At 37.6% G+C, this 10,088-nt stretch overlaps 1 protein-coding gene across 1 annotated transcript in view; it reads left to right on the top strand.

Annotated features, from left to right (window-relative positions):
• Positions 1–10,088, top strand: part of PRIM2 (primase, DNA, polypeptide 2 (58kDa)) — a 407,781-nt gene that overhangs the window by 10,434 nt on the left and 387,259 nt on the right. The window contains exon 4 of the mRNA XM_006835743.1: positions 2,232–2,352. Coding sequence (XP_006835806.1) covers positions 2,232–2,352 — 121 coding nt within the window. The remainder of the gene's footprint in view (positions 1–2,231; positions 2,353–10,088) is intronic.

Below are 10,088 nucleotides of genomic sequence, written 5' to 3' on the forward strand. Positions count from 1 at the left end.
GAGAGCAAGTTTCAGTGTCTCTTCTGACATCCATTTTGATCTTTTTCTTCTTTCTTGTCTTCTTAATGACTTTTTGCTTGCTTCCTATATGATGTTCTTGATGTCATCCCACAATTCTTCTGGTCTTTGGTCTTTAGTGTTTAATGTATCAAATCTGTTTTTCAGATGATTTCTAAATTCAGGTGGGATATATTCAAGGTGATATTTTGGCTCTCGTGGACTTGTTTTAATTTTCTTCATCTTCAGTTTGAATTTGCATATGAGCACTTGACGATCTGTTCCACAATCTGCCCCTGACCTTGTTTTGACTGATGATACAGAGTTTTTCCATCATTCCTTTCCATGGATGTAATCAGTTTGATTTTTGTGTATTCCATCTGGTAAGGTGCATGTGTATAATCGTCTCGTATGCTGTCTAAAGAAGGTATTTGAAATGAAGAAATCATTGATTTTTCAGAATTCTATCATGCCATCTCCAGCATCATTTCTATCACCAAGGCCATATTTTCCAACTACTATTCCTTCCTCTTTGCTCCCAACCTTTGCATTCCAGTTACCAGTAATCCTATCACTATATCTTGATTACATGTTTGATCAATTTCAGATTGAAGAAGTTGGTAGAATTCTTCTATTTCATCCTCACTGGCTTTAGTGGTTGGTGTCTAAATTTGAGTAATAGTGGTAATAACTGGACTTCCCTGTAGACACATGAATATTATCCTGTCACAGACAGCATTATACCTCATGACTGATCTGGATATCTTCTTTTTGACAATGAATGCAACACCATACCTCTTGAATTTTTCATTTCCAGTATAGTAAACCATGTGGTTGTCAGATTCAAAATGACCAATACCAGTCCATTTTAGCTCACTAATGCCTAAGATATCAATGTTTATGCGTTCCATTTAATTTTTGACAATTTCTAGTTTTCCTAGTTTTATACTTTGTACGTTCCATGTTCTGATTATTAATGGATGTTTACAGCTGTTTCTCTTCAGTTTGAGTTGTGCCTCATCAGTAAATGAAGGTCCCGCGGGCTTTTCTCCCACGGGCTTTACTCCATCATCACAGTCAACTCTACTTTGAAGAGGCAGCTCTTCCCAGTTGTATTTTGAGTGCCTTCCAACCTGAGGGGCTCATTTTCTGGCACTATATCTGACTGTTTTTTTCTGCTATTCATAAGGTTTTCAGTGACTAAATATTCGGAAGTAGTTGTTCACTCCTTCTTCCTAGTCTGTCTTCGTCTGGAAGCTCCTCTGAAACGTGTTCACCATGGGTGACCCTGCTGGTATTCAAAATTCTCATGGCATAGCTTCCAGAATCACAGCAAGTCACAAGCCACCACAGTATGACAAAGCGACAGACGAGTGGTGGTTCCTAGTCATAGCTACCCTATATAAGATTTATAAGGCTGTACATCTTTGTATGAGCAGAAAGCCTTATCTTTCTCCCACGGAGCGTTTGGTGGGTTTGAACTGCCAGTCTTGTGGTTCATAGTCCAGTGCTTTTGTATAGACTCACAGTGCCCCCCATAATTATAAATAAGTATATATAAATTATATAGTTAAAGAAACTTTATTGATTTGGATAACCATTTACAGAACAAATCGGTTTTCCAGTCAGCATTCATCCACGTTTTGTTTTGTGACACTGATTGCAATTCCCACAATGGAACAGCGCTCTTCCTAATTTCATTAATGAGACCACTTTAGGACTAAAGGAGTTTTCTCATTTTCTAATGTGGTGGTGGTGGTGTTTGCTGTGGAGTTGGTTCCAATTCACAGTGGCCCTGTATAGGGATTCCAAGGCTGTGAATGTTTATGGGAGCAAAAAGCCCCATCTTTTTCCTGTGGAATCGCTAGTAGTTTTGAATTGCTGACCTTGAGGTTATCAGCCCAACTCATAACCACTATGCTACCAGAGCTCCTTATTTTCTAATGTAAATGACTATTATCTGGTTCTGTTAAATACAGTGATCTATTTTATTTTGTATTATTAATAATTGATTCAGTTAACTTCTAAGCATTTTAATTTTATGCCCATAACACTTTACCACCATATCTAATACATACTTGGAAATTTTTAGCGTATTGTAGTCATATTCACTTCGTTACACTAGAGGACTTGTATGCTTTTAACTGCTTTGTGAATTTTGTACATTTCTTTATAAACATTTCTAGGATTTAAAAATCACAGAACTCATGATTGATAATTTCTCTGTATTTCAGTGAGGATCTTAGACGCTGGTTCATACAACAAGAGATGGATCTTCTTCGATTTCGGTTCAGTATTTTACCTAAGGACAAGATTCAAGATTTCTTAAAGGATAGCCATTTACAGTTTGAGGCCGTAAGTATATTTTTATAGTTATATCTAATTGTCTTCACTTTTCTCTTTTGCCTTTGAGTGTTGGTATTAATGTGTGAAGTTGGTTTTCTTTGCATTTCTTTCCAAGTGTTTGCATGAAAGAGTAAATAGCTAGAAATTTTGCACAACAGTGTACCTTCCGCCATCCCCAGCTAGAGACAAAGGTTTTCTTCCTGGTATCAAAGCCTTCCAGTTTAGTGACTTTACCTATTAAATTTGTGATGTTAGTAAAGTGCAAAAACGGGAGCTCTGGTAGTGCATTGGTTACGCATGGGGCTGTTAACAGAAAGGCTGGTAGTTAGAATTCACCTAGCTGCTGTGTGATAAAAAGACCTGGTTATCTACTCACATAAAGATTACAGCCTGGAAAACTCTATAGGCAGTTTTATTTTGTCACATGGGGTCGTTGTGAGTTTGGTATTATCTACTTGATAATATCACACAACAATAACAAACTACAAAAAAAAATTAGATTGTATAAGTTAATTTTTAACCAAAATCTTATAGACCAATGTTTAAAACTAATAATATATTAAAGAATACAGATAGATGATAGTTACTTATTTGTAGTGAAGATGTTGTTGCTAAGTGCCTTTGAGTCAGTTCCGACCTATAGCGACTCTCTATAGAGTTTCTGAGGCTCACAGCTCAGGTGAGCTTGAACCGCGACCTTGTATTTCAAACCGACTGTGCAGTCCAGCTCATTAACCCACAGCAGAGGGGGTGATAGTCAGAAATATCTGTTCTCTGAAGAGTTTAAAAAATAGTTTTACTGACAAATCAGAATGATTTACATATTATAATTATATAAAAAGAAGAAATGCATGGAACATATTAGTAAGGACAGATCATCTTTTAGGTGAATCTAAGCTGCAGTGGGGAGGTAGAAAATTCTGCTATGGGAGACCTAGAGCTATTGGTGGTAGGACTAGTTGGTGGACTGTAGTTTGGTGTTGGAATGGGTGGCTTGAGGTCAAATGAAGTTAGAATGTAGAAGTTGTAGTAGATGAAAGAACATTGTCCTGTCTGATAAGTCGAGATGTACCCACTGTAGCAAAGAGATTATGGAAAAGAAATGTGTTTAGTATCTGTGACATTCTAACAAGGGACATTACATCCATAGTTTCTCAGATTTACTTGCCCTAAAAGACCCTGGAGGAGCAGAAGATTTCTAGATAACATTTTCTGTGAAGTGGTTGGGACCAATGCCAAATGCAAGATCTTCTGACCTCAAAGCCCCATTCATTTTCCACTTTGCTTTGATCCTTAGAGACATGTTATGACTAATATCAATTATAGTTGTTATCTATTCATTTTAAAACCAGTTTTTTGTTGTTGAAATTCCTCATTTTATTGGAGATGTGTCCTTGAGAAGGTCTGTTCTTTTATTGTAGAGTGTCTCAATGTGTCAAGTGTAATTTTTTTAATAATAGCTTTATTAAGGTGGAATTCATATACCATGAAATTCACTATTTTAAAGAGTGCAGAACAGTGACTTTTAGTGTAATCAGAATTGTGTAACCATCATCACTGTTTCCTTTTAGAACATTTTCTTCACCCTTAAAAAAGAAACCGTGTCCTTTAGTGGGCACGCCCCCTTTTACATTTCCCCTAATCTGTTTTTAGTCTCTAAATTTGCTTATTCTGGAGATTTTATGTGAATGACAAGCCTGCCTATGTTCTTAGTGCTTTTAAAATTACTTTTAATTTTTTAAAATATTTTATTGTGACTTGGGTGAAAGTTTACAGAGCAAAATAGTTTCCCATTCCACACTTTGTTTTGTGACATTAGTTACAATCCCCTAAGTGTACCAGCATTCTTCCTACTTCCTGTCTGAACTTGCTGCTTTTGTGATGTGAGAATAAGCTTCTTTGTGTCTGACCTAAAAATCTGTTGTTAAGTGTAATCAAGTTGGTACTAACCCATAGTGACCCTGAGTAGGGTTTCTGAGGCTGTAATCTCTGAGACTATAGAGAGTCTCATCTTTCACCTGTGGACTGGTTGGTGGGTTCAAACTGCTGACCTGATGGTTCCCAGCCCATTGCTTATCCTCTTAAGCCACTGCCCTTCCCATTGATTTATAAGTAATGTAAAATAAAATTGCAGCCCTGACAATCAATTTTGTGACTTTGGGTAAATTTTCTATTCTCTTTTTCCTCTTTAAAACTGGTATAATGACAATCAGTACTTCAGAGATCTGTGAGGTTTGAGTTAAATGGTATGTGTAGTGTACTTAGTATTGGACCTGGCATATATGCTAACTAGTAATATTATGGAAGCTATTGAGCTAGCAAATGGTCAAATAGTTATGTATTAGAGGGATTAGACTGAATAGACGGTTAGGTTCATATGTTTTACTGCAGTTTAAGAAACCCAGTTTTGGGTTGTTTATTTTAGGGTCAGGAGCACTGAAGGCCCAGTGGTTAAGTGTGTGGCTGCTAATCAGAAGGCTGGCAGTTTGAACCAGCTGTTCCACAGGAGAATGAGGTGGCAGCCTACTTCCATAAAGAAACAGCCCTGGAATCCTTATGGGCCAGTTCTATTTTGCCCTGTATTGTATATACGGTTACTATGAGTAAGAATTGACTCAGTGGCAGTGAGATTTTTTTTTTTTTTGGTCTCAGTATTCTAGGAAACAGGAAATTGATGGAAAATAATACGTATGATTTTAACAAGTGTGTTGGCAGTCAGTCACTATCATGGTTTCCAGTCTTGCTCTAATTGTTCATACTTCTTTGCTATTTTTATTTATATTCTATTTCACGCTGCAGGTCATTCGATATATATTATCATAAGCATGTATTTGAGACATAATAAACGTACATTCAAGTAAGATGTGGACATATGAATAAAACTGGAAGTGACTGAAGGGAAAGTGAATAAGCACATTTGTATGGCACATGGTCTTTTGTAGTATCTAAAGTGAACCAGAACTACCTTGTTAGCTGTATGACTGTTTTGGGTTTTCTAATTCAATGATTCTCACTGGGAAATAGGATGGGGAGGTAGTTCTCTTATGGTATTTATCACAACCCTAGGGTGGAGGAATGGAGAGTATAAATAAAAATGCACCTTTTGATTTTGAAATGTAAATGACAGGTGGTAAAGCTTAAGCAAGTGTTTTGTAGCTGGTGCGGATTTGAGGAAGATAGAGTGAGAAAGCATTGCAGGGAAAACTATTTCTGTGATATCTTGTAATCACTTTCCTGGCAGAGGCCTTTTTTTCTATTCTACTGCCCTCCTATGGCATCTGACACTGATAATTAAGACTCATGAATTTAGGTGCTGTTAATTAGCTTGCTCCCATGCTCCTGGGGCCCTGCTGGTTTCCTTTAGGCTTTTTTACTTGCTACTGTTTTATCAATGTGGCGCTGTGGGTTAATGCGCCAGACTGCAAAGCCGTTTGAACTGCAAGGCTGGCGGTTCAAGCTCACCAGCTGCTCCTTGAAAACCGTATACAGGGTCGCTATAGGTCGGAACCGACTCGACGGCATTTAACAACAGCAACAATGCAGTTTCTTCACTTTGCAGTATTTGGTTTACATTTGAAAGCCATTTTGCTAAAACAGGTATCAGTGATGCTTTTTTGCCATGTTTTAGACCCAAGAAGAATGCAAGGATTGCTGGGAGGTTTTTGGCATTTTTGCCTTAGATGCTCTCTAATGTGTGCTGGACTCTACTGCCTAAGAAAGGGAGAGTCTTTGAAAGCTGGATGCAACCACTGGGCCATCTTGGTAGCAGAAGCTGGATTACTGGCACACATTGTGAGATCTACCCAGACTTGAAGTGCCTGTGCATCCTGTTTGTATATCTTCTCTTTCTTTTCAGTTTCTAAAGCTGCAGAGACTTTGTGTTAATCTACTTCTGTAGAAGATACATGTTTGAAGGAGGTGGAATATTGTATGTAACCACATTACATAATACTTGCCTTGGTGGAGCAATATGTACAGGAAAAGAGATCATTAATTTATTAGCATAGATGATTAAATTATGCTTTTGGTCAGATTACCATGGCTATCGTAATTTTATTGGATAAACACTTGGAGGAGGTAGATGAGGCCCAGTTTTCCTATCATGGACTCTTGTTTTCTGTTTCTGACTCTAGCAGTGCTTTGATACTTTTGACGTTTTCAGTCTCTCCTTGGATTTCTAGGTGGAATGTGACTCAGTCCTGGTGTAGAATCTGAGTCTCTGTGACATGAAACAGAAAGGCTTAACATGAAACGCTCACGGAGGATGTTTTTCATTCTTTGACTTCATATGTAAATAACCTGGATTTGAAATCTGAAATTTCTAAGGAGGCTTAGAAATGAATAAATGTTACTGTCTACGTGACCCGTTTTTAATTTCTTATTGCTGAGGTGATTGATTTAACCTGTGCCACATTAAAGGTGAATGGGGAAGGTTAAGCCAATTCTGTTAATGGTTCTTCAGTTGACCAGTTAGGAAAAGGTCAGTCTTTGACAGCTGTCAGCCTCACAGACAAAGAGTCTATACTGTTACAGTTCAGAGTCTTTGAAAACAATTTAACTTATCTTATGTTTTATAAAACCTCCTTGCTGTTGTTAGGTGCCATTGAGTCAACTCTGACTCATAGCAACAACTGTGTATGACAGAGAAGACCTGCCCCATACGACCTTTTAAGCTGTAATCTTTACAGGAGCAAATGGCCAGGCATTTTCTCTCACAGATCTGCTGGTGGGCTTGAACCACTAACCTTTCAGTTATCAGTCAAGCATGTAATTACTGCACCAATATTTGTATTTGATTTGAAATACCTTTTGTTTGATTTGATATACTAGTGGATCTAGTGACAAGCTGCTTTTCAATAGTAGAAAAATATAGACTGGGAGGGACAGTGAAGGTGAGTATCCTTAAAGAGGTGGGCAGTATTCTGTGTGTCACAAATGAAATCCACTGCATATTAAATAGAACTTATTGTTAAGTGTTGTTGAGTCTGAGGAGTGGCTGGTGGGTTTGAACCGCTGACCTTGTGTTAGCAGTCCAGTGCTTATCCTACAGCGCCACGCCAGGACTCCAAATAGAATTAGCCTTGTTCACTTACCCTTCAAATAAGTGAGCATTTTTGAGTGATGGCAAGTGATACTGGTAGCCTGGTGGACTCACTTACAACAAGCCAAGCCAACCTGTTATTGTTGAGTCGATTTTGACTTATAGCATTGCTGTCAGACAAAGTAGAACTGCCCCATAGGGTTTCCAAGGTTGTAAATCTTTATAGAAGCAGACTCTTCTAAGGAGTGCCTGGTGGGTTTGAACTGCTGACCTTTTGCTTAGTATCAGAGTGTGCAACCCTTTGCTATCCAGGATTCTTCTCACTTAAAAGAAGTATATGTAAAGTTTTGAGTTATTTATATTTACTCATTAAAATAGTTTTTTCTTATCCTGAACTTGACATTTTAAATTTGTTTCTCATTGCCTGTTATTTGAAACTTTAATTTCTTCCAAGAAATAACTTCATGTCATTTTTGGCTGTTAATTTCTTTTTAGTGCACATAAATTTAAAGTTTAATTTGTTATTTGTTATTAAAATGCCAATTATATGAGTTTATTAGGATTTTTTAGATGCTTTCTGTAGTTAGCAGCAAAACATTGATTTTTACAACGATTTAATAGTTTGGTATGTGTAGAATTTAAAAATAGGTTTTGGTGTTCAAGTAGTCATGGTTTTCTGATTATTTTGGACCTTTCTGTATTGTTTGCTGTTGTAGCTTGAGTGAAAGTTTCTAGAGCAAATAAGTTTCCCTTTTAACAGTGAATACACGTTTTGTTTCATGACATTGGTTCCAATCCCCTTGATATAATAGTACTCTTCTCACTTCCTCCCTGCATACCCAATTTCCATTCATGCCTTCCTACCTTTTGAACTTTTGTTTTTGTCAGATGCTGCCCTCTGGTTTTGTATAATTAATTGTCCTGAGACGCATGTTCTTTGTAGGTTGTAATTGTTCACTTTATAGGCCTGTTGTTTGGCTGAAAGTTGATCTGTGGCTTGGATTCAGTTTCAGAGTAGAGGGGTGTCCAGTGGCCGTGTCCTAGGGTTTCCACCAATCTCTGTCAGACCCCTAAGTGTGGCCTTTTTATGAATTTGAATTCTGTTGTGTATATTTCTCCCATTCTGTCTAGGACCTTCTATTGTGATTATGATCAGCGTATTGGTAGTAGTAGCTGGGCACCATCTAATTCTGTTCTCAGGCTAGTGGAGGGTGTGGTTCATGTTGTCTATTAGTTCCTTGGACTAATTGTTTCCTTGAGTCTTTGAACTATATTGTTTTCAGTGGTGGTACAGTGGGTTAAGTGTTGGGCTGCTAACTGCAAGGTGGTTGGTTCAAACCCATCAGCCACTATGTTATGTGGGAGGAAGATGAGGTTGTCAGCTTCGAAAAGATTTATAGTCTCAGAAACCTTAGGGAGCAGTTCTGCTGTTTCCTACAGGATCACTATGAGTCAAAATTGGCTTGATGGCAGTGAGTGGGTGTATAGGTTATATAGATCGGGTTGGTGTAAGTCTTTTATTTTAGAATGTATGTTCATTACTGTGGCCAACTTCATTCCTGTTATTTAAAATACTGAAAATGCCAGTGACCCGACTACATGACTTTCTTTTCACTTACCCTGTGGGTTCTGTTTACAAATTATAATAAGCATATGACTGCGTTGCCAAAGGATTTTAGTATGGTGCCTACAAAGTTGACAGATACACCTACCTTTTTTTTTCTTTTTTTTTATACACAGAATAAATATTAACCAATAGGAAGTAAGGTTATATAATTGAGATAGGACACACATTATAAATGTAGGACAGGCTAGAGAACAAATTTATTAAGTAAACCTGGGCACTTTTCACAGGAATTCCCACAAGCCCTTGACTTGTCATTGGAGTGGAAATGGAGGCTAGGTGAGATTGAAATGGGATGGTAAGACACACATTATCTATGTTCTTGGTGGAAATTCCAGAGCTCAAAAGAACTGAGAAGGAAAGAATTAGTAATCAAATAAAGGACTGAGTTTATCTTGTATGTGGGAGTAAACTGTTTTATATTCCAAGACTGTGAAGTAGGCAAGTTTGAGTTGAATTGTGTAATGGTTTCAAGTACAGTTCTCTGAGTGTTGAGTAAATATTTGAGGTAATTTCTAGAGAAACAGCCAAATTCAAAAGATTTGTCAGTATTCTATTTCACTAGCACTAGGTAATCTTAAGATAGTACAGTAACATGGAGTTCTCCTCTTTCCTCAGGGTTAAAAATTAGGTGATAGATATATGGTATTATAAAATGAACTTTTCTCTTGAACTGGATTTGAGGGATTATGCTGGTTAGCAAATCTCAGTTTGTTCCATATCTCTATATGAAATTTATGATCTAGAGAACTCTTTATGTCTTTCTGTTACAATTATGTATCTTTGACTCGTTCCCAAGTGATATAAATGAAAGTATTACACAGGCCTGTTTTCTATATACGAGTTCTGGTAGCGTAGTGGTTACGAATCGGGCTGCAAACCACAAGGTCAACAGTTCGAAACTACCAGCTGCTCTGCAGGAAGCATTCCAGGAACAACCAGGGTATACAAAATGTGAGTTAATGAGTTGGACTGCAAAGTCTGTTTGAACTGAAAGGTTCAAGCTCACCAGCCACTCCTTGGAAGCCCTATACAGGGTCAGTGTGGGTTGGAACCGACTCGATAACAATAACTCAATAG

The sequence above is a fragment of the Chrysochloris asiatica genome, unplaced genomic scaffold (genome assembly GCF_000296735.1).
Source record: "Chrysochloris asiatica unplaced genomic scaffold, ChrAsi1.0 scaffold00019, whole genome shotgun sequence".
Classification (NCBI taxonomy): domain Eukaryota; kingdom Metazoa; phylum Chordata; class Mammalia; order Afrosoricida; family Chrysochloridae; genus Chrysochloris; species Chrysochloris asiatica.